General features: G+C 43.1%; 1 protein-coding gene across 1 annotated transcript in view; it reads left to right on the top strand.

Moving 5' to 3' along the window:
* Nucleotides 1–53: 53 nt before the first annotated feature.
* Nucleotides 54–24,735, top strand: part of LOC115596873 (endothelial PAS domain-containing protein 1-like) — a 50,813-nt gene continuing 26,131 nt past the window's right edge. The window contains exons 1-2 of the mRNA XM_030442309.1: nucleotides 54–561; nucleotides 23,125–23,315. Coding sequence (XP_030298169.1) covers nucleotides 536–561; nucleotides 23,125–23,315 — 217 coding nt within the window. The 5' untranslated portion in view covers nucleotides 54–535. The remainder of the gene's footprint in view (nucleotides 562–23,124; nucleotides 23,316–24,735) is intronic.

Raw genomic sequence — 24,735 nt, 5'->3', positions numbered from 1 at the left:
GGGGGCGGCTCCCGGAGAGGCTCCCAGCCAATCGCGGTGGCCGGTCGGTGGCCAGCGTCTGTCAGGGTTGCCAGCTGAGCAACAGGTCGGACACTGAACAGAGTTTCGAGAGTTTCCACATCAGCAACGGAGGGAAAGTTTTGGAGCAGCGGACGCGTGAGTGTGTGCGTGACTGTGCGTGTGCGCGCAGTTGAGTCCTCGGCAGCCTGGTGCGGGGTTGTGCGTTCTCTTGCGGGTGAGCGGCTGTACGATCCTCGGCAGTGTTCTGAGACTGTACGGCCCCGATCCCCCTCCTCCTCCTCCTCCTCCTCTTCCTCCAGTCCGGTCCAGTTCCAGTCAGCCTGCTGCTGCTGCTGGTGGTGCTGGTGGTGTTATGGACTGAGCCACAAGGTCCAGTAGTGACATGATCTGTCAGAGCGCTTCCAGAACCAGAACCAGCACGTTTCACTTCTGTCGCCTCTAAAAAAGAAAATAAAAGTGGACTTAACTCAGACTACCGGGGGATTACAACACTGTTACGCGCTTTATAGAGACCATGACGGCCGATAAGGACAAAAAGAGGTGAGATGAGTTTTCATTTTATATTATTATATCATGTTTTACTGAAAACCGTCCCTGACTGTTCGGCTACTGTGGCTCAGAGGGAGACCTGTTGCTGCAGCGCTGCATGTGACTTGGCCTCAATGTCTCTGATAGAGAAATCACAGCCAGTGAACTCCATGAGAAAAGCTCTGTGTCAGTGTGCATGTGTGCTTTTATTCATTTATTATTCATGCATAATGCGAAGATGAGCACAGGGGTTGAGATTAGACTCATGGAAGGTAAGTGGGTGATTTGATTTAGCGTGTCGTTGAGGTTAAACAGGTTTTAATGCAGGTTTTCTTACTTAATTCAAGATTTCTGGGTCATTTTTTTTACATTTAAAGCCTTTTAAAGTTGCTTTTTGTGTGTGAAAACATGCAGATTTTATGTGTCAAGCCACAATTAATCTCCTGTAAAGGCATTATTAGTAAGATTCAGATTGAAATGTTCCTTTATTGGTCCTTTTGGGAGAAATTCACAGGTAACACAGCAGCACAGTCATCACTATCAGGTGTGTGGTCGCTGTGGTTTCCTGCAAACTTCGACAGTTTCAGACGACGCTTCAGCAGAGAGGATGCTAACCAGACACTCGTGCATCTGTCCAATGATAACTGTGATTATATTTTTTCGACATTAAACCTGTACTTTGAGATGTTCTCAACCTCTGACCTCCTCTGAGAGAAGTCGTTATAATCAGGTTATCGCGAGGAGGAGAGATATCGGGACTGCCGGGTCAGGAAGTTTCTGGAACTTGCAGGTATCTTGAGGAGATTACGGCCCGGTTGGTTCTGCTATAGATGCGTTCATGACGCATCAGCGTAAAGTTTGTTCTCTCTGCAGTGAGACGCCAGCAAACAAATCTGTGACATCCTCATCATCTAGGATTCATATTTTGATTTATACATGTGTGTCCTCTTTCTACACCACCCTGGTTTCTGAGTTCTTCGTGGTGCTGAGGTCACGGGCCTTATCTTGTGTAATAATGCTTCAACTGGTCCGAGCTTGTCCCGGTCTTGTGTCACCAACAACAGCCGCTTAATCACACCTGTCAAAGAGAGAGGAGAGGGGGGGGGGGATTTAACGTCTTACCTGCGGAGAATCCTAAATTTCATCAGCTCAGATCGCGGAAATGTGTTTTTTTTTTTTATTCGAGTTTGTACTGAGGAGAAGAATCTCAGTCAGCAGACGCCTTCTCGTCTGTCCTCTCTCTCTCGTGACTCTCTCTCCTCTCCGAACAATAGCTATCAGATCAAGAGCAGGTATTAGGACATTAGGATAAGAGGACAGAGAGAGAGAGAGAGAGAGACGCTGGACAGTCTGTCGTCAGGGGATGAAAGCAGCAGAGAAATTAAGAGACAAGAAAGACGGCGAGATGAGCGTTTCCTGTGGCTCGTCCACTGAGAGAGAGGAGAGAGAGAGAGAGAGCTATCGGCCATTTTAGGGAAGGAGACCTGCAAGTGTGTGTGTCTCTGACAGGCTGCGGATAAAAAGCGTCTCTGTGTGTGTGTGTGTGTGTGTGTGTGTGTGTGTGTGTGTGTGTGTTTTCCTCTGTCAGTGTGTGTTTGTCTTTTTATGTCACACAGTAGCAACACTGTCGCTGCCGCTTCCCCGGAGGTCATAATTGCTCTGATAAGTTGTGTGATTCATGAGCGGCAAACACGGCTGTGTTTATTTCAGATGATTGGGTTTCTTTCTTTTTTTTTTTTTTATATGTATTAATATAACTCGTGTTGATGTGAGAGGGGCGACGAACGGGCCGGCGTGTCCACTTTAACAAAGTAGTTCCTGTGCACCTAAATCTGTCCCGACACAAATATGGTACGTAAGTGATGATGCATCATCTGCAGAACGAGAAGCACTGAAAAATCATCAAGCAAGAATGACTGACAGCGGATAAAGTGTTGGTTTGTCGGGTTCCAACATAAACATCGTTTGCGGATTACTTTCTCATGTAGTCGTTTAATTGTTTGGCCAGTGAAACCTGAAGAATAAGTCGATCAGACGTCTTTAATGTGCTCGTTAAGACTTCAGACGTGAACCAGAACCAGCAAATCCTCAAATCTGAGATACTGTAACAAGAAAAAGTGTCTTTCCTTCGACAAAATGGTCGATCGATTACAAAATGTTCATGTTTCGTTTGTTAATCAGTTGTTTCATAATCCCAGCTCGAGTCTTTCTCGTTTAACGGCTAGTCAACAGCGGTTATGTGTAAGACTTATTCATCTCATGACTCAAACATGTTACCGTAGACGTGACGTCAAAACAAAGCAGGAAGTAGTCAAAGAAATTAAAGGCGTGTGTCGCTGGTGACCTTCTGTAGCAGCGCCTTGAGAATCTGGGTCACATCGTATTCGGAACCGCGAGGCGACGTTGAAATCTTCCTCCGAACGAGCTGCCACAACTTTCAGTTTGTTTTAGCATCCGAGAAGCTCTCAGATATCAAAAATAAACACTCGGCTCGCTGTTTTGTGTCTCAACACAACTCACAGGTGACGATGAACAAACGAGTGAATTCTGGGAGACGTCTTTTGTAATTGATGGGCGATAATTGGCGGCAAACATGATGTTTTCCGAACCCTAACCAACATGGCGTAAGAGGAGTGTGGTGACGTGAGCAAGAATGAAAAATTGGATGGAAAGAAACACAAAGTTTTAACTTATCTGTGACTTTGCAGCAACGTACGCTCCTAGCATTTATTCTGGACGAGTACGAGGAGATCTAATACGTTGAAATAAGCGTAACATTCATTACAAGTCGGATGTGAAAACCTCAGCCCGCTGACTGACTGACGTGCACTTTTCTATCACAACCCCTGCGGCGCTGCAGTCTTTGTTGTTGTATGTCACCGTTTTATTCAGCTGTTATCACGGTAATCCATCAACAGTGGTGTCGCGTTACGCGTCCGCCACCGACAACATTTAAACAGCGTTATTTTTACATCTTCGCCGTCTGATACCAGAACATGCAAATCTTTCAACATGCAATTCTTCTGGAAACATGTCCAAAGGTCAGAGTCCGGAGCGGCTGCCAGGAAGATATACATTACATCACTGTGGAGACACATTCAGATCCATACGGGTGTTTTTTTTTTCTTTGGTCTCTTTTTTAAAAACCTCTCACCGTTATCAGAGTCAGTGAGAAGTGTAACGGGAGACTGTGGCACAGAAAAATGGGACGATGAATTCTGGGATGTGAAAAAAATGGAATTAAAATACTGAAACTCTTCTGGTTTAACCTCGTCTTAATGATATGGCTGCAATTAACGGTGAATTCTGATTGTTTACATGATTAATTGATTAGTTCTGTAGTGTATAAAATGTGCTCATCGACGTCTTTAGATTTCTCCTTTTATCCAGAACCTTAACTTTCTTGCTGACATCTTGTCTTTCAGTCGACTAATCAATTTCTCGACTGATTGTTGCAGCTCTAGTCATCAAGAGAAGTGTCTTTAATAGTTGATTTAAAAGATGAATATTCATACGTAACATTTTGTTCTTTAAGAAAAGTTATTTAAAAATGCTGCGGGTGTATTAAATAGTGAATTTGCATGCAGCACTCTGAACCTTACACCTTTAATAATGTTTCAGTAGATGCCAGATAAAACTTTTGCACACTCGCCTGTGTGACCGTTGACCCGGTCTCATCAGTTATATCATCTTTATCTTAATCGAGACAAAGTGTGTGTAATAAACGGTGATGTGTCCTGAGTTCTCCTTCTGGTTTCAGATCACTGAGAGTCACTCGAGGCTCTAATCCTCGTTTCTGTCAAACACAAGATCAAGAACCAGAATAATGTTGTGCTGTGTACATTTCTGCAAAACACGGATATGTTGAATTATTTCTTTAAAGCGACGAGGAACTTTTAAGTGTCAATGAAACATTCTCCTGATTCCTCTGATGATTATAAATGACCTGTAACAGCAAATCAGACCACCAGCATAGAAAGATAATAATTATTAACTTTATTATTAATTACTATCACGATCCATCCTGCGGTCCTTCTGTCACTTGCCTCCAAAACTAATGTGCGCAGTGTCGCACTTTGTCCTTCGTCGTCCCTTTAAGTCACAATTTTATATTTCTTAAGGTTGGATTTTTAATAATTCTCTCATCACAACACAGTGTTTATTCTGTGGTTAGGTTCAGGCACCAAACTCACCTGGTTAGGGTTCGGAAAACATCGTGTTTTGGCTGGATATTGTCCTGATTCTTTAGGCTTCATTTCCAAAAACTTCTTGTCGTCACAATGTTGAAAACCGGTTTCGGCCTGAGGTCATCGGCTTGCCTCGCTCGTAGCTCCGCCACCATCGCCTCCACCTCCAGATGTGAAAGTCTGTTCATTAATACGTATTGTGAAAGTGACACGTAAGAATGTGAAGGTTTCTGTGGTTTGCAGAAACTATAAGCGTCGTCATTTGTTCCTGGCGTCGGCTGTGCAGTGACCTCGAGTGACCTCTCACCTGAGAAACGACAGTACACACATTTGTGAGATGATCACAGTGTCTGAACAAACATGCATGTTGATTGATTTCTCACAAACTGTAAAAGACAGAAGACAAAAATCTAAATTAAGCAAAAGTATAAGTTTAATTTCTGATTCAACTAACACTGATCCTGATGGAGCTGCTTCATGAAGAACAAGCTGAAGTGCTTAAATGATATTTTAGTTTTTAACATCATCAGTTTTACTTCTTCTTCTTCTTCTTCTAATTCTTCTTCTTCTTCTTCTGTCTGCTGCTCCTTTTTAATGAACTGCATCTTTGTGTCCCACACTGTTGTGCTAACTCATGAGAGGGGAGGAGAGGGGGTGAGAACCAGCTGCCAGAAACAAGACTGAGAGAACGGAATGGGAGGACAAGAAAGTTGTAAAAGAAGACAGAGTGGTAATAATTAGCTGGACGTAGAGGTGATATAGACCAACGTAAATCAATAAGCAGAGACAGAGGAAGCAGCTCCGGTGTCGGCGAGCGTTCACGCCTGTTAACTCAGCAGTTCACATCATCGCCGCGGCGCTCTGCAGCGAGCGAGCCGAGGCCCGGTTGGCACGGCGCCGTCATGCCTCTTTTGTGTGCTAACCCCTCGGCCTCCGACGCTACCCAAACATCACGCCACTTAGACTGAACCTGCCCTCTCTGAAAAGACAAGAGGAATGCAAGGAGAGGCGGAGAGAGAGAGAGAAGTGGATTTACTGCCTCTTGTAGGCAGAAAAAAAAGCTGTTTTTATTTTCAGAAATGGGAAGTGATTAAGCCCATTAACTCGAGCACCGTGCCACCGCTCACTGGGAGGTTCTGGCCTGCAGTGTTCGCTCTCTTCTTCTGTTTTTAAAATAAAATATTACAGCTATTATTTTGATTTATTGACCAACTCGTTAATAGATTAGTTGTCTGTGTGACGTCCTCAGATTTCTTGTTTTTCTCCTCAACCAAAACTTATTTAGTGTACTGAGAAGAAACCAGAGAATATTCACATTTGAGAAGATTAATTTTAATCATTTACAGCTCATCGATTAATCGTTGAATCTCTAAAACATGTTCTTTGGTCTGGCAGCTTTGGGTACTGATAGTGAAGTCCAACTTAAGTCTCAAGTTATTTAGTTTTACGGACTGCTGCATGAAAAAAAATCACTATCGGTAATTTTAATGATCATTTTTTGAGTCGCTGACCGAACACTTATCCCGTTAAATGTCAGAGATAAAAGACAAATCTCCATCGTGAGTGGATCGGTAGCAAAACACTAAAAGCCACTTGAGCGTGTTTGTCAGTTGTGAATGAGCCTCTTTTCTGTCTTTGTGCGACGAGGCGCCGCTGTTTGTGTTCTGGGGATTTAAAGCTCTTATTCAGAGGTTTATCCCGAGTGTAAACAAGTGAGAGGAAGGTGACGACAGAGAGGACGGACAGACGAGAGACGCCGAACACAACAAAGATTAAAGAGTGTTGAGCGAGCACGAAGATTAGCTGGAGACGGGTGATGCTCGTTACGCAGAGAGGCGATGGAGACACAGATTCAGGATGTTTCCCAGATGTTTTCGTGGTTTTAATGTCATATCTCTGAGGGGGATGAACGGCAGGAAGCTGTGCCAAGAGTAAAAGACTTAAAGATTTAGCCGAGCCTGCTGCTGCCTGCAGGCTGCAGACCGGCAGATATTTGACACATCACTGCTGAGAGCACTTAAGGAGCTCAGAGTGGAGAGGAGGGCAACACTGAAGAATTTAAAGGCTGATAAAGTGTTTGAGGTTTTTTTTTGGTGATTGCCACTTTCAAGCTAAAGGAAGCAGAAGATTGTTTTTGTGAGATTTTCCCCCCTGACAGAAACTTGAGCTACATGCCGCTGCTTGCCTGTAGGATGAGTCTTATAACTGGGTTGTGTTTTCTACAGTGTCTGTTTGTTGTTTGTTTTGTCAGCAGGATTACAAAAAAAATCAAAAAATACTATACTGAACAGATTTCCTCCAAACCCACATCAACTTTTGGTGCCGACCCAGATGAAGGGACGGATCCAGGATTGTTTTCTTTAATACTGCGGTGTGAACGGTGTTTTTTCTTGGCGGAGGAACGTGAAGTAAACAAAACAGAGACTTAATTCTGCGTCCTCCTAAGCATGCAGTAAAGCACAGTAACATTTACAGCTCAGACAACGATCCAAAAATAAAAGAACAAGCTCAGAATCGGTTGACTGCATGTCAAAATATTTGTATTTTTATCCAAATTTATGTTCGATTTGACACATTTTGGGGTTTTTCTGTATAAAAGAGAACAATGACATTGGATAAATATTGTTTTCGGCTTTCTAAATAAGCAGTTAAATGACATAAATAACATGTTAAAGGCCTTGACAACACATTGGGTGATAGCCTTAAAATGATTTTGCTCTAAATTCAGACTATATAGCGATTCACCATGTTTATGTATCTAAATCTCTCACTGAGATTTTTCCAGTGATGTTGATATAATGACTACGTGGGTAAAGACAAGTGTTAGAAACATGTAGAACAGTTTGGAAACGACGACCTTTGACGCATCATGACATAACACAATCTAAGATAATATATAAACTCATATAACAATAAAAATATGATATCGAATCTAATATGACCTCTGAGACAAAGTGTGCACAGCAGCAGAAATCAGACCCGATATTAAACTAACTGCTGGTAAACCTGCGGCCCCCGTGGCGTCCGGAGGCCCCGGGTCAGCTGCTCATTCGGCCCCGTCGCCTCCGCTCGGTGGGGGGGGAGAGGAGGTGGTCTGGGAAACCTCTCCTGCATCTTTCCATTGTTATTTTTATCTCATTCATTCTCACCCGCCCACTCCTCCTCCTCCTCCTCCTGTCTTCCTTCTCGTACTTTCCATCTTCTCTCTTTGCTCTGATTATATATTTCTCTCACGTTCGGCTTTGTTGTTGTTGTCCTCCCCCTTTTCTCTCTGTCTCTCCACGTTTGAGGTCATCTCACCCGGCCTAACCCCGGCTCCCCTTTTTTTTCTCCCCTCCTTCAGAACTCTGTCTCCTTGCCATTTCCTATTTCCCGTCCGCCAGCTCTCCTTCTTCCTCTTCCTCTGCTACCAGAATGGCCAGGTTCCATGTCTGCTGAGCGTCACCTGGCCGAGCTCCAGGTCCACGAACGCCTCGCTGCTCTTAGTGAAGCCGTCCAAGCCGAAACCCCCTTCATTCATGAGCTTTAATCCAGTAAGCGGACATCAACGGTGACAAACTCTACAAGAATGTGTGCATTAGTCATTTCAGGGAATATCGTGGGAAGACTACACGATTATCTTTTTTTACTTTTACGAAAAAAAACAGATGTGAAAGAAGAAGTCAGCAAGATACAAGTACGACTGACCTCCCATCAACAAGCCACTCTGTGAAAATCTTACTTTAAAAATCAAGGAAACTAATTACATGAAAATGAGTTTCCTGACTTTCCTGAATTTCAATTTTACAGTGCAGTGACGTCAGTTTGAGTTTTAAACCACTCGATATTTTTAAGGAGACCTCGGGACGATTTCCAGCCGCATTAATGGCAAGAAAGAACAGATATTCTTCACGGGAAGTCGACTTTGAGACTTCGTGCCATCACCGATCTCATTTTTGGTGACAAAAACAGATAATTTAAGACAAAACATGATGTTTTCCTAAATCTGACCAAGTGCTTTTGTTGCCTAAAGGAAAAACTCTCTTTAGACAAACCCAAAGCATTGTGACAAGAGTTTCCTTTCAGTCTGTCCGACCTGTGCATTAACAGCGTCCCCTCCTCGGCCTTATTTTCAACCATTTTCAACCAAAGTGAATTTGTTGACTCTGACTCGCAGTTAAAAAAACACATGTAACCTCGTCTCAGAGCTCGAGATGAAACTTGTAAACACGTCTGATCCATCTTGTCCGTCAGAGTAAACACTGAACCTCAACTTTAATTTTTATTTCCACACATTTGCGTAGCAGTTACTCAACCTTGTCAAACCTGATTATCAAAAGCTTTTATTTTTTTTACTGGACTGTGTGAGAAGCAAAGTGAAATCTGTACCAGACTTACATTCCTTTCTCTGTAAGTCTCTGTAATCCTTTTCTACAGATTACACTTACAGTACTCATTCCTGTTTTCAGCTCGCAGTTCAGGACACGGAAAAGTGACGAAAGACGGCTTTCTCCTCCTCCGCGCTTTCACATCCGTCATCACATCGTTTCAGCTCGGTTCCGCTGTATGAGGCAGATAAAACAAACGTGCTTTTATTGCTAGAAAGCGCACGCAAACTGGATCTTTCCTTTTGTTTTTTTGCGTGCGGGGACGAGCGCCTCAATGCTCCTGCAACCAAAACCAAAGCGTACATAATCCCCCCTGGAGAAGTTTGTTTTTAAAACTATTTTTTGTGACATTTCGCGGCCGACTTGTTAACCAGAGGCCCAAAGTTTCCCTCAGATTACAGCCGGCTAATAAACAGAAAAAAAAACAACACCCACACTGACACTTAGGAACCTCAACCCACAGGTTCTTTCTTTAGCTGACCCTTAAAAAAACCAATGACTCACCTTTGCTCTACACTTCATTCAGCATCACAATCGTGCAAATAGTCTCATTTTACTGCCTTCACTGTCAGATATCTCTCTCTGCACCCACAGTGGAGGGGAATTTACAATGCAGAGCCCAAAAACCAAAAGATTCACAAGAACCGGGCCTCCATCTTCACACTGTCGTTCATTTAATCAGATAACACTGAGATGTAATTTTCAAATGAAGATAACATCTGAACTGACTTTTTACTGGTGAACTGTGAGGAACAGAAAACAAACTTCTACTGTCCTCCGTCACGTGTGGATGGAATAAAGAGATGCACCATCATATGGTCGTGTCCCCGTGTTTAAATCTGAGCAGTGTGGCTCGTTTGGTATTCTGGTGGACGGTCTCGGTCCGGTCAGCTGACCTCCATCACACCACCTGTGCTCCCTCTCTCTCTCTCTCTCTCCCTCTCTCTGTGGCTCTCGCCCCTCTGTGCCTCTTTCAATCAGCGAGTCTATCCCGACCATCAGCGCAGCGTGGGCGGGTTTGTTTGTTTGTGCCAGAATGTGTGTGTGTGTGTGTGTGTGTGTGTGTGTGTGTGTGTAGTTAGTGTGTGTGTGTAGTTCTCTTTCATGGACTATCTAGAATCATCAGCAATCTCCTGCATCGTTCTTCCCCTGATTGAGTCGAAGTCGGGGCCCCCGTCTGGGATAGCTGTTTGTTCGGGCCGTGTGTGTGTGTGTGTGTGTGTGTGTGTGTGTGTGTGTGTGTGTGTTTGGCTGTGTTTCCAGAACTCTATGTTCCTCAGGATCACAGATTAGCCAGTACTGTATTGTGTTCTGTGTTTGTGTTCGGCCAGGCGCCACAACTACAGGAAGGCCCACTGTAAGCAAGGAAAGGTGTGTGTGTGTGTGTCTGTAAGTGTGTGTGTGTGTTGTAGTGTGTGTGTGTGTGTGCATTTGTATATGTGCTTGGTTGTGTATGTGTGTGTGAGTGGGTGTTTTGGGTGTGGGCAGACTCCTTGGCCTTTTCTTAACCTAGTTTTACTAAAGAAGCAGTCCAAGATGGTCATTTTCTAAATTTGTTCGCTTTTGGTAAAATTTACTTTTTCTTAATTTAAGTGAGAGAAATAGATAAATGTGCATGTTTTTGCACACTGACTGTTTGATCCGACAGAAGCTGCAATGACTCTTTACTCACGACTTTTTCTGATTCTACATATGTAGTTTTTTTTTTTAGGGTTAGATCTTGCAAGCACCTTCCAGTTTTTGTGATGAGCTGAGCTGAACACGTCCTGGTCAAAACTTTCAGGCTTCTAATCTTTAAATCTGTCCGTCCGTCAGTGAGACAAGAAGCTGATTACAACATTTGCGGTTGCTGAGCAGAAAAAAGCAAATGAACCACGGGGGGGCTGTTGTGAATCCCCCGAGCCCCCCATCCATGACACCTGCTGTGGGTTCAGGGTCTGTTTCCTATAAGCACCTCTCGGCTTGTTATCACAACAGTCGCACAGACACCAGGGGTTAATGTCGAGGCCTGTGTTTCTGTGTTTCTGTGTCTGTCTGTGTTTTTATGTGCATGTTGCAAATGAAAAAAAGAAAAAAAAGCGACTGCTGAACTAAGCAGAACACAAAATAAGAAAAGTCTCCTCCGACTTAATGCTACCTGCACTTTTTTAGTTTAAGGTGTCAACATGCTGACTTGACCGACTCGAAAATGTGTCTGTGCAGCAGTATTATTCAGTCAGTGTTGATCATGAGTAAAGTAAAGCTCCTCGACTTAATCCCTCTCTGTTTTTTCCCCCAAAACAATTTCCCATTAATTCAATTTAATTAACAATTGAAGAGGCAACAGTTGAATCTGGTATAACAACTTTTCCAGAAACTAAACAATATGGATCGCTTCTCCAGATCGTCCACTTATTTAACATTCCTCTGTTGCATCAACCTTCACACTACACTGTAGGTTTTAACACGTTTAAATGCATTTATGAATAGATAAAGAGTTTAGTTTGCGTTCAGAACCAACCGATCCAGAAAGATGTCATATCCACTGCCCTCCGCTCGGTCTTCACACACCTGGAGAGGAAGAACAGCGACATCAGAATGATGTTTATTAGATTTCCGCTCAGTGTTTTATACAATTACACCCATGAAACTGATTTCATGTAAAATTTCTCACTCAGAACATCTTTGGTGTCCATCTACTGAGCATCTTTGAGCGTTCACCCCAGCCACGGTGGCTTCATCCTGCAGAAGAAGGAAAAAATACTGCAAACGTACAGAGCAGCTTCTAAACTACGACTTGCATTTCGTTGACTCTTAGATTAACATGTAGCTAATTTTCTTGCGTGAGTAAGATAGTTTAGATAATCCTGAGCAACACACACTGTATCTCCTGTGTTTGTACGCAGATAGGAAACAGATGAAGCTCTGTGCGGCGCAGACGGAGAGCGCTGCGGGGGGAAATCTGTATTAACAGTCTCATTACTGCCAGCAGAGAGAGGAACAGACACAATATGTCTGAGAGCAGCAGCAGCTCTGTCCTCCCTTTATTGTTTTTGTTTGGTTGGTCGTTCTAAAGATTTGAACTCGGGGCTGAGCGTGTGCTCCTCGTTTCCCCCCTCAGGCTCCAGTTTGGATGCACCGGCTGACAAGTTAATCACAGAGAGAGAAAAGAGCCGTGATTGAAAAAGCTGGAGGGTGTGAAAATGAACGAGCGACGGAGGCGGGAGGAAAGCTGCTGTCACCCTGTCGTCACTCTGAAACTGACAAAAGGAAAGTCAGTTTGTTTTTGCCCAGGCGCTAATTGAAGAGGGCTTCAGGGAGAAAAACTCTCTGATCTGAGGCAGCCGGTTGTTTCAGGAACATTATTTTGATTTATGGTCGCGGTTCTGGCTCTGGATCTGGGTGGTTACAGTTATTAGACCTCAGTGAGTGTCATAAAAACATCACATGAGAACCGCAAATGGTGATTTAATTATATGTACAGTTTGGAAATGTGTTTAATGTGAATCCAGCTTTAACTGCGCTGCTTTTAAGATGACACGACAATAAGTGAAATCTTCTGGAGTGACGATTAAAAGATGACTTTGAGAGTTTTTCTTCTAACAAGGGGAGAATATCTGCAAATCCAACAAAGGCCAATATAACTAATAACAATCTAACTATCAGAGACGGACTGTTAGGAAGGACATGATGCAATTTACAGTAAAAAATAGATAAAACAGAAACAGAAACTGACTCAGTTGTCTGTCTGCCAAAGTCCAAGGCCACTAGATAATAATTTTACTGACTGTTGATTTTTCCGAGCATCAGTGTTTTGTTATTTTCTTTTTGTCCGTTTGCCGGTAAAATAAGTTAATTTAAGAATAGTTTGGCCGACAATCCCGTCTGATTGGTTGCACATCACAAGTCTCAAGTAAACGACCGACCGTAAACACTGCTTGTTCTAGATTTTGATCAAATATCAGCTTCAAATATCAGTTTTCAGTCTCCTTTGTTGCTAATAATCAGTCACTTCCTTGTTTTGACTCGTCTTCTGTAACGGTGTCGGTTCGTTTCACTGCTCTTGTCTGTTAACAAAGACTCACTGTGACAATATTGTGTGGCGCTAAGTATCATCTTCAACCCCAAAACCTTTGTGTCAACACTGCTGCACATTCAGTGTGCGTCAATCCGTGTGTGCGTGTGTGTGTGGCCTCTTACCTCATGTGTGCTAACTGGCTTTGTGACTGGCTGTGGTTTAGAGTGACATCGTTATTTCTATCACAGAGCTCTCAGAATGCAGGTATGTGTTTTCTGCCTGTCCGTCTCTCTCTCTCTCTTCGTCCGTCTGTTTATCAGCTGAAGCATTTTCACACTCCAGATATTGTAATCGTTGTTATTCGCATGAGAGCTGGCGCAGCTTAAGGAAACTGTGTCGGCCTCTCTCTCTGACAGTTTGACAGACGCGACGAGCCTTTTCTATTAGACGAAGAATCTTTATTTGGTCGCATATCATACAGTGGACCACATCGTGAGACTGGTACTCTTAAACGTCACACCTGGGGACCGGTGCCTTTTGGTGAAGGTTAACCGGATTCGAACACAGGACTTTCTTTCTGTGAGGCAGCAGTGAAACCACCGCCACACGTAATGACACACACACATCGCTGTTGTGCTCAGCGGCTGAGCGGTCAGAGCCCGTTTATACACTCGACCACAAGAACGTGATTTGAATCCTGATTGTTGTGCAGTGAAAGGCAGCTGAATCTCCAGCAACGTGCACTTCAGCAGTCACACTGCCTTTGTTGGCATCTGTACGATGGATGAAGTGCTCAAATCCTTTCACAGACACGTGACTCAATCTAAAACAAGTCCAGAGTCATTGAGAGGTTCAGTCGGTTTAACTCGAGTCCTCAGTTACAGCAAGTCAAATCACAGACACTACATATTCAGTTAAATATATGTAATACAGAAAACAAATAACTTCATAAAAACCTTTTAAAATCTCCCTTCTTTTCAATCAAATCACTTCTAATGTCAGTATTAAACACTCACTGGCCCCTTTTAGATAGAAAAGGTGGCACATTTGCAGCAATAAAAGCTGCAATGTGACGCCTTGTCTCTCTAAAAGGGAGGTGTAATATTCCTTCTTTTCCAAAAAGCCGCCACTTGACCACCAATGGGGTAGGCGTAAACATGTGACGTGACGTGAAGCACAGTGAAGCTTTACATTGCACCCCATTGGAGTTTAGAACTGGGTTGTTAACGGGGGCTTTTAATTTGACAGTAGCGACCGTTAGCAGCTTGCTACTACAACAACAAGCAGACAACGAAGACAGCTACAGAGACCGAGGAGACGCTAGCATCTCCTGGATCTCAGCGGCTGTCCAGTTGCTCATCTTGACGTCCGCGGATGAAGTGATGGACTGACTGCTGTGATCAGCTGTTTCCTGGTTTTAAAACTCCCCGGCTGTGGGTCGCACAACAGTGCAGGTAATCGACACCTCCGCCCACCTCACGCAATTGCCGGCACTTCGGCGCCTCGGATTTACAGCAATGGAGGTGGAAATAAGTGTTCACTCCGAGGCGTCAAATTGGCGGACCAAAACAGAATTTACCCAAATTTACCCAAATCGGCGGCTTGCTGCCCAGTATTAAAACAGCTACTGTGTCTCCGGTCGAGGGATGTCATGAGTCGAGACCCACATCCAAAATCTGAGTCATCAAAACTGTGTCTCCATCCTCTCGTCTCCACATCGTTCTAGTAGCAGCAGATCAACAATGTCTCAAAACATGTTAACTAGTTGCAGATCTAGTAAAAGTAGAGAAACACAAAGTAAAATGTCCGCTGTGGCTGATTGAATTGTCCTCGGTGTTCAACAGGAAGCTTTAACTGCATAATACAGTTAACTCGTTGAGTCAAATGGTCTCCAACCTGACAGTCATCCCTCTATTATTGTAATGATAATAACAATTTTACTGTTGCAAGAGGATAAGAATGGAACTGTCTTATCAGCAGAACTGCCCAAAAATGTATATCTAAAACACGACAAACAGGAGCAGTCGCCAGTTTAATTCATAAGAGGCTGTAACTGAAGTGTTCAGAGGGATGTAGTGGATTAAAAACAGCAGTGTGAAGCAGCAGATCAATAAACACTCGAGTAAAATACCTCAGAATTGTCAAACGTCCAGCCCTTGAGTGCTTCACGCCGCTGCCGTCCGTCTACCAGTTATAAATATCCCAATCTGAGCCGCTCAGAAAGCTCCAGCAGAGCAAACCTCCGACATTACGAGCACAACCACAACACAAACAGGCCGCAGGTTGACTTCAGACGTCCTTTTTTTAGGGCTATGCATGCAATGTGTGCGTGATGAGTGCGGGCTGATGAAAATAGCCGGCGGCCCACATCGCCGCGGCTCAGGTTGCTATTCTGACGCGTCTAAAAGCGGCGTCGAGAAGTTGCCAGTGAATCAGAGCAGAACAAAGAATGTTATCTCTGCTTTTTACTACATTTTCTGGCGAGGACAGAAAGCAGGGCCGTGATTCATGTGATGTTTTCATTTCACTTCTGGTGTTTGATGTCCGACAGTACTCGTAGGTCAGTATGCGGATTCTAATTATATTTACTCAGTCGTGTTGACATCGCGTGCGTGTGTGTCTTTGTGTTTTAATGACACGCTTGGCCGGCGAGTGATGTGTCAGGCTGAAGTGACAGAAACTCTCCGTTGAGGTATGTTCCACCTCGGACTTGTTTGTTTTTCCTTCGTGTGTCTCCGTTTCAAGCTCGAGGGCAAAAGGATGAATCCAGGAGGATTTTCTGCCAATCGCAGCGGAGAACACGAGGGACAACACGAGAGTGTGTGTGTGTGTGTGTGTGTGTGTGACCTCATCCATCATCACAAGACGCTGTTGTCACGGGCGCGGTGTGTGTGTGCATCGGTCACACATCTGTAATTGGCCGCAGTTGAAATGTTGTGTCATGAGGCCGGAGTGTGTGCGTGAGAAAGTTAATCTCACTGTTGGCAAACTATTTATGAATGAGTGTTGCTTTTATAGCGCTAACCTGTGGCACATTTCTGACTTGAATGGCAGACAGAATACTTTGCATTGCGCTCCAGTTTACATCTTTTATTAGAACAGACTTTTTTAAACGTTCGTCCCTCCGAGTGTTTTCTCCTGAGGTATCACTGTTGGCGCCGCTGTCGTAAACACAGTATTAGCAGCACGGCTTCTGTCTCAAACCAAAAACAACCACAAGAATCCCAATCTGACCCAGAAACCCTGATCTCAGAGCGTCAGTATGAAAAGGCAGAGCAGTTATTAATCCGGCTGAATTAATAACGATGGTGTCAGCTGCTGATCTTGTGAAAAGAAAGTCCTGGTTATAAGAGGAAACACATCGACGAGGGAGCAGACTTTAACATGGAATGACGTCCGTTCACTCTTGTTTCACCTCTGTTTCTATCACTCTCCGTCTTCACCTCCTTTGCCCCTTTGACAATAATTAAAAACAGGTCAGTCACAGATTGATAGTTTATAGAATAGTGTCAATACGGCTCGTCCAGCATAATCTACGTCTCCGCGAGCCTCGAGATCCCAAATCGATTTGAGAAGACAGTATTTACACCCTCAACACTTCAGATGCTTCTTAAAATGTGGCTGCAGTTTATAGTATTATAGTTTAGATTCTGGCTTATAAAAAGCTGTAAAAACCCCTTTTTTTAAATGCATTTGGGATCTCAGGGCTTCTGGATACTTAGATTTTTTCCTTTCCCCGTCAACTTGAGCTGTTTAGGAGAATTCTGCAACTCTGTTTTTACTGTGAAGCCCCAGAAATGTTTTGTGGACGACAGAATTTCCCCTGAATAGATGATTGATTATTTTCCTTGTCATCCTGTAGGGCTGCGTAATATCGTTCAAAAACAATCAGGACAAGTGGGAATTATATATTTATTGTTTCTATTGTCGCTGAGAAAATTTGACGGTGTCACTCAAACCTGTTTTCTTACATCTTGACGTCTCTGCAGCTTTACAGTACTTAATTATAATTCCTTCAAATCAAACATTTGACTTTTTGCCTCTGTGATGTCGATATTTAACTTCCCGTTTTGCCTTTAATTATGCTTCTGAATCATCTCGCACGTGCTGACCTAAATACTGAACACACTAAGGTGAAACTCTTCGTGATCTTGCAGCAGTAAGCCGATCAAACCGCCCTTCTCCAGGTGACGATCATGACTCACTCAAACGATCCATGAATCACTTCACGTCACATCATCGCACGCTCGCCAGCCTCCCTCAGCTGCTGGCTGGGAAAGAAAGAAGGGCTTTAAATGACCCGTTTAAACAAACGCAAGATAAATCCGACAAAAAAGCCTTTCAAGTGTTTTTTGGGATGTTTGATACGTATCCAGCTCCGCTCAGGATGAGTCGAGTGACTGACAGGAACGGTAATTGGCTGAACTCAGATAGTTACTGTATTTTCCACATGGCTTGTCTTCATGAACTCGGTGCCCTCCGCCTGCAGACTGCTGCGCCCGAATACGCTGCTGCACCGCGCGATCGCCGCGAAAGATTATTTGTAAGTTTATTCACGCAGCACTTTTCTATGAGACATAACAAACTGTGTGACAATAAAAAAAAAAAAGAAAGAAAACAGTCGAAGAGTGCAAAAAGGCTGAACAAAAGGCACGTCCGAACAGGTACTGCAGGCCGTGGGCGTCCGCAGATCTGAAGTCGAGAAAGAGTTTGTTCCAAAAGATCGAGAGCGACAAGCCGAGAGCCGCAAACAAACAAACAAACAAACGACCTCAGTGACCCGTCGCCGATCAGAAACGTAGGATCACAAGAATCTCCACGTGGATTCTGGTTTTGATGCATTCGAGTGTTTTTATCGTGGATCGATCAGTTGACTAGATTTGAAATCTCGCCGGCTACGTGATGCATCAGTCCGGAGGGGACGGAAGAGGCTGTGGGTCACTCGGTGGTTGTTGTAGGCTGTAGGCCGGACGTAGAAGCTGGTTTCCAACTCAAATGAGCTGTCAATCGATCGGCCGCCATCTCAGGATCTCCGGTGTGGAGGGATAATGGAGTCTGCTGTGAAATGAGCGTCTTTTAACACATAAAAACATGAAAAATAATCCACCGTCTCAGTTTGTTTTTCACCATTTAATCACGAAATACTGCGTTTTGGACTAAACATGTTATTGAAATTCACGTGTTTGTACTTTGCTGATGTGGTTTTATCTTGAAATGGTTTGCATAAGTAGACTCACGAGAAACGGCGCCGCTTTAACAGGTTTTAGTAGCATTTACTTGACATTGTGACGGAGGATTCGCTGTACGAGTCGCTCTCAGGATGAGGATTTGTGTCCTGATTTTCCAGGAATAAGGTGGAAATTCGCCTTAGCTGAGTAAGTAGAGGAAAAGGAAAGAGTGGGAATAAAAAAGAAGCAAAAAATTGAAGTAGGTAAAAAGTAAAAGAGCAGAGCGCGGACACCTTAAATGTACTCGATGAGCTCTGAACTCCGCGGCGCGTTGAGAGGTCAGCGAGTCCATCGGCGCTGCGACTGCCATTGTTTTATATCCTGAACTCGTCTGCTTGGACCTGCTGCAACAATGGGTCCAGACAATCAAAGCGTGGCACTACAAACACACACACAGACACAGACACACACATTTAGAAGCTGGTTGAAGTTCCAGTTGACTTGATCGAGTGGGAGCCGTCAGCCACCGTCTGCACTGCTGTCTGCTGGCTCATCAGTAATGAGAGTTTTGGGTGATTTTCAGTCGAGGTTAATGAGTTTAAACCTCAGAGAGACGAGCAGGGAGACAAACTGATGGGACATCCACTCGATGAGATAAGATAATGGTGCTTCTGTGCTCGGCCTTTCCTGTTAACTGTGGCCCATCTTCTCCTTAATGTGTGTTTGCATGTTTGATTGTGTCTTTTTATTTTTATCTTGTGTTTCTGGGTTTGGATCACAGCCAGAAGGGGGGGAGGGGAAGACGTGATTTTACATTTTTAACCACCAACTCTGATGTTGTTGATGAGAAGCAGATGATTTTCACCTGTTTCATTATCAAGATGCTGCGGGAACAAAGTGTGGGAGCATTTATGGGACAGTTCACAAAATCAGAAAACACATCTTTCTTTCCTTCTTGATTGCTTTTGTGTGAGTTGCAGATGTTTGTCTGCAAGAAGGCGCTCAAACAGATTTGTAAAAAACGTCTCGTCTTTAGAAATAATAACCTGATAACTCGAGATGATCTACAGAATCTTGTTGGGAGCAGTTTCATGTAGGAACACACAGGTTCTCCTCTTTTTTTAAATCGTTTATTCTGTGCAGTAACTGCGTCGCTGAATCCTGAATATCTGAAAACACGTGTAAAAATATGACCGGGCAGTGAGAATATTTCAGCTTGTTTCCTTTTCGAAACTAAATTTATCGTTTTCCAGATTTTATAGATTTCAAATTGGAGTCATTTTGTTTGGACACTGTTCCTTTAGAAGGAGGAGATCAAGATTAAATTTGATTTAATGCGTTAAATAAACTAGTGTAAATAAATTAGTACACAGAGTTTGCTTCAGAAAAAGCAGGAACCTCCCAGTTTTTTACTTTGTTGATTTATTTTCATGAGATTTTAATGGTTTTCGTAACAGTAAAATATTACTTGTATTGGTGATTTGAAGGTTATTTAATGAGACTGTGCAGCATCCACCTGATTTTATACCAGACTGTTTTTGCAGTTCTTAACGGGACTGTAAAGGTGAGTCCAGACTGATGTTTCCAGATGTTCTGGAAGGTTTGAGAGGGAACAGGAGAACATGTCGTCCTTCCTAGAACACAATCTGACCAAAATCTACAAAAACAAATGAGAATTATTGTGATAACTTTGTTGGATTGAGTGAAAAATAAAAAACGTTGACTGCTGACGTGATATCCTGATGGCGACTAAACTTAGTGTTTCTTTAAGTGCACACAGAAAAATGTGTCACTTTTCTGTCAGATGACATTTTCCGGCATTCAACTTCCAACAATTTCTGATTTCTTTAAAGTTTGATAAGTTATTTGTCTTCCTCTCTCTGCTTGGCGTCTCTTCAGTTTAAATCTTTTTCTGATCTGTGTGGTTTGAAGTCACAGCCACAGGTTTGACCTCGGTCATGTCGCTGCACATTGTCTCTGTTAAACTCTGTGTTTTTTCTTGTACTATTGTTAGTTTCCCTCCTCCAAACCTGCATGTTGCGGGTTTGCTGCGCCGTGATAAAACCGTATCATGTCACCGCAGAGGGAAGGCATCTGAAGTTCAGCAGAGCAGAGCCACACTTCATCTGTTGTGGTCTGTGAAGATATCGTTGTCATAGAGCCTGCAGACAGATCAGAAGCTCTTTGTTCAGATGTTTCTGACATTAAACCGATAAGGTTTTATTCTTTCATATGTTCAGCATGTGTTAAACCCCCCCCCGACATGCTCACTTCGGCTCTGTGAAAGACAGCGTTCATTTAAAGGCGGGTTGCAAACTCTTTAATCCTCCTCGCGGGACTCGTGAAGTCTTTACGACGCCTGCAGCTGCTCTCGCAGCTAACTGGCACTCTGTTAACACGTCCTTGGTTTTTACGTCTGCGTGACAGAAAAATGGCCCTTCAGTTACTTCTGAGGTCCTTGGAAACAAAATGTGACAACAGAAGAAACGTTCAAACTGTTTCCGTCTTGGGACTGATAATAAATCTCACTGCTGTTATGCGCATTGTGTGAAAACCCCCTTCTGGTGAATTAGTTCTAACTGGCACCGATAAAAGATTTAGCGCTGTAGCTTTTATTCCCCGGCTCCAAACTTAAAACAGCATCTTGTCAAGACTTTTAACTAACTTTTGGGAGCTCCTACAACATTAATCTTTGGGGACACCTGGTAAAGATGGAGCGAAAGGCTTCCAAGCCCGTCGCCGTGGTTCGAGTCTGTGTTTCAACTTTTGTAAGAGTGACAACGCTGGATATTTTGAAGGAGACCTCGGGAGAAAATCCAGCTGCATTGTGGGGATGAAAACCAGATGTTTTGGTCTCCCCAACTGAGTTTGTGGTGATGTTTTCTGTCGGCCTTACCAGAGCAAAAACACAGAATCGGGACAAACATTAAAGAAGAACTTAGAATCCCAAAAGCAGCTGGGATTCACTGATGCCTACAATTATTCTCAGCTGACCTAAACTTCACTCTCTTCTTTAAAAGAGCCCTGTAGTGTCAGAGCTAAATATGAAAGAAGGTGACAGACTGGTGGAACGACGGTACCACTCAGTAGTTCACTCACCTCCAGCTTCAACCCTGTTCGCGGCGCTGCTGCTCTGTGGCGTCTTTAAATCTGTTCTCTGCATATAAAACTGAATATTGTTACGCGGGAATCCCCTCCGACAGTATACAGAGGCCGGCGCGGTGTTAAGGTATGAATGTGAGCGTTAGACAGAACACAGAGAAACCCAAACTCCATGTGTGTTGTCCTAATATGGTTTGTTGTGCTGCGTTCTTGGACGGGCGACCGAACTTCTGGACCATCTGTCCGTTAGATGTTTGGCATCAACGTGTAACTCAGTCAAGTTTGTTGCACAGAGCCAGAAAAAGAAATCGTATTCTCAGAAGAACATTTGGGCATCCTGTCGGTCTCATTCTCTCGTTTGTAGGCACTGACATGAGATCGAAGGTTTCGTTTAAAAACCAAATCATCATCTATTTGCTGAAATTATCGTCCTTATATGAAGCATCTGTGAAACGCTGTGATTGTTGGCTGGACATGTACAAGAAAAAGTCAAGATTATCTTTAAATTATCTTGAAATATAATAACTTTTATTTGGATAACAGCTTTTTTTTTGTTTCCTGAATGAAATATATTAGCAGTATTTTTCTGAACGCGACACTTTTGGCTTTAAAGACGGATCATATATTGATAATATTTGTTTTTAGGGTTTGGACAGTAGAGATGTTAGTAAAAGAGCACAACATTTGTCTGAACCTCGTATCCAGGCTGAAGTAAATGGATTAAATCAACAAACAAACTTATCAGTGTCTTATTTTGTGTTTCAATGTTTCCCTTTTTTCTTTATTTGTGAGAAAATGTGCAGAACTTTTGATTCAGCCTCAACTTTTCTTTGTCTCTCTTGTCTTTGTTGGGTTTGTTTTAAAATAACAACAAAAGTATTCTTTTTATTGTGCTGACACGCCTGACACGCTTCTTAAAAGGTTTAAAAGAAAATAAATAGTTTGACTTGAAAAAGATGCAAAATATGCAAAAAGAAATCGGAAATTTGGGGACATCCAAATACATTATGTCTGAGTATACATGTTCAAGTTTAAGTTTATTGTCCGTGATGATACATTTGACATTTTGATTTGATACAACTCAAAGTTAGGACGCTGTGGTTCTTAGATTTGCTGCAGGCGTCAAATTCAGTCTGTTCTTCCAAAAAAGAAAAATAAAGACGTGTAACTAAGTTTATCATTGTGTTGCGTTCTTGTTATTCCAGAGCGTCTGAACTTTTTTTGGAGTCAGCGTTATAAAACGAATGCCTCCATATCGCCAACAGGCTCAGATATGTTTTAAGATTAGTGACTGAGACTATACAAGTTTGCTTCATGTGATATTTCTCTGGAATATTTGGCAAATGTCTCGCTGAAGTTTAGCTTAATTAGCAGCGACAGTGTGACTTTGCGTCTCAGACAACAAACACACTTCTGTGTATTTATCCTGAAAAAGCGTATTGTGTTCTGACTTGTGAGTGAACTTCCCGTGAAACCGAACAGTCACATGAAGATTTATGATCTTGAGATCTGAACGCTGCAGTTTGGCCAGCGGCGGTTTGTACAAATGTCGAACAACAAACGGATAAATCTGAAGTTTAACGATCAAAACAACTGCTACCAGTGAACCGACAGTGAGTTTATCAGGAAACATAAAATTGATTTCCAGTGAAAACATCAACCTATAAAGGCATAAAGTGAAATGGCTCATTAAACAATCAGCTGGTGTCAAACTGAAGGTGTGACCGTCCTGTTGTCGGTGTGTTTCTGTGCAGGAGCAGCTCGGAGCGCCGGAAGGAGAAGTCTCGGGATGCGGCTCGCTGCAGGCGCAGCAAAGAGACGGAGGTCTTCTACGACCTCGCGCACCAGCTGCCTTTACCACACAGCGTCAGCTCGCACCTGGACAAGGCCTCCATCATGAGGCTGGCCATCAGCTTCCTGCGCACACGCAAGGTGCTCGCCACAGGTGAGGAGGCGGGACCACACGCACAATCACACCTGAGATCCCTGTATGTTTGTGTGTGTGTGTGTGTGTGTGTGTGTGTGTGTGTGTGTGTGTGTGTGTGTGTGTGTGTGTGTGTGTGTGTGTGTGATTGTGTGTTGGCAGGTAGGCCTGTGACTAATCGTCCAGTTAAGTAGGGAAGGTATTTGTTGGATCGTTTTCTGTTCACTCCTTCCTCTCGTCTGATTTAAAATTAGAAGCCCCGAAGGAAGCTCGACAAAAAAACAAAAAAACAAAAAAAAAAACAGACCTATTGTTCTGGAATTCCTTGGCTGTGTCTCGCTGTGAGATCAGAGACGGACTGGATCAGTCATGAAAGGAGTGTTTCAAATGCAAAGAGTCGTATGTACGTACGGAGCGATGAAAAAGGGGTTTGTAGATTTATTTTTCACTGAAGAAAACTGTGTCACGGTTAATTTAAAGTTCCTTATTGTGTCAGCACATAGTTAAACTAAAACTGTAAGCAGCTCTGTGGGCTCTTTTATTCTAATTATTTATATAATTCTGGACAAGTTATTGAAAGCAACAACAAAAACACGTCACAGTTCAGGTTGTTATAAAATCAAATTGAAAACTCTGAGATAGAAAAGTTGAAACTTCACAGGAACGAATGCTTCTTACACAAAGTGGCTCCACACCAACAACAATAAAGAGCAAATTAATTATAATACCCTCATGACTTGCTCTCATACGCCCTTTTATACTTTTCGTGTGACTTCATCCTTATACAACGTGAAGAAACTCTGGAAATGTTTTCGTGACATTTCAAAATCAGGTTCGGTGGCACTGAGTTAATTGGCTGCACAACAAAGCCATTGTGTCGGAGTCTGCACACGTTGTGACTAATACGAGACTTTAACCTTATCCATAAATCTAAATCTTTATTCTTTTATTAGCGGCCGTACTTATCATGTTTTTATAAACTGCTTTGCATTGTCTGATAGGGAAACTGTGATGTATACAACCAATGCTTCCTGAAACAATGGCGACCGCTGCTTCCTATTTCTGTCATCAGTCATAAAATGAATTCATCACTGTTAATAACGCCTTTATATTTATAGCGCTCGCTTTGAGGTTAAAGGTCCGGCTTTATTTATAGAGTTTGTCGAGTCGTGAACTTAAATTATCCCAAATGTTTTGAACAATGAGAAATCTGTCATTTTAATCGAGGTTGCTGCTGCGACACGTTCCAGGAAACACATCAGAGGAGGGAAGTCAGCGGACGGGACGAAACTTTAAAACTTTTCCTCGCCTGTCAACGTCTATTACATAATAATGTGTGAGAGCTCATAATCGCCTGGTAGAAATGACAAGCTAAGAATTAAAAATGTAGAATCAGATCTCCTGGAAATGTAAAGTGTCGCTACACGATATTTGAAATTAA

Source organism: Sparus aurata, chromosome 15, assembly GCF_900880675.1.
Source record: "Sparus aurata chromosome 15, fSpaAur1.1, whole genome shotgun sequence".
NCBI lineage: Eukaryota > Metazoa > Chordata > Actinopteri > Spariformes > Sparidae > Sparus > Sparus aurata.
The sequence above is the reverse complement of the archived record's forward strand: the minus strand, read 5'-3'. Positions and strand labels throughout refer to the sequence as shown.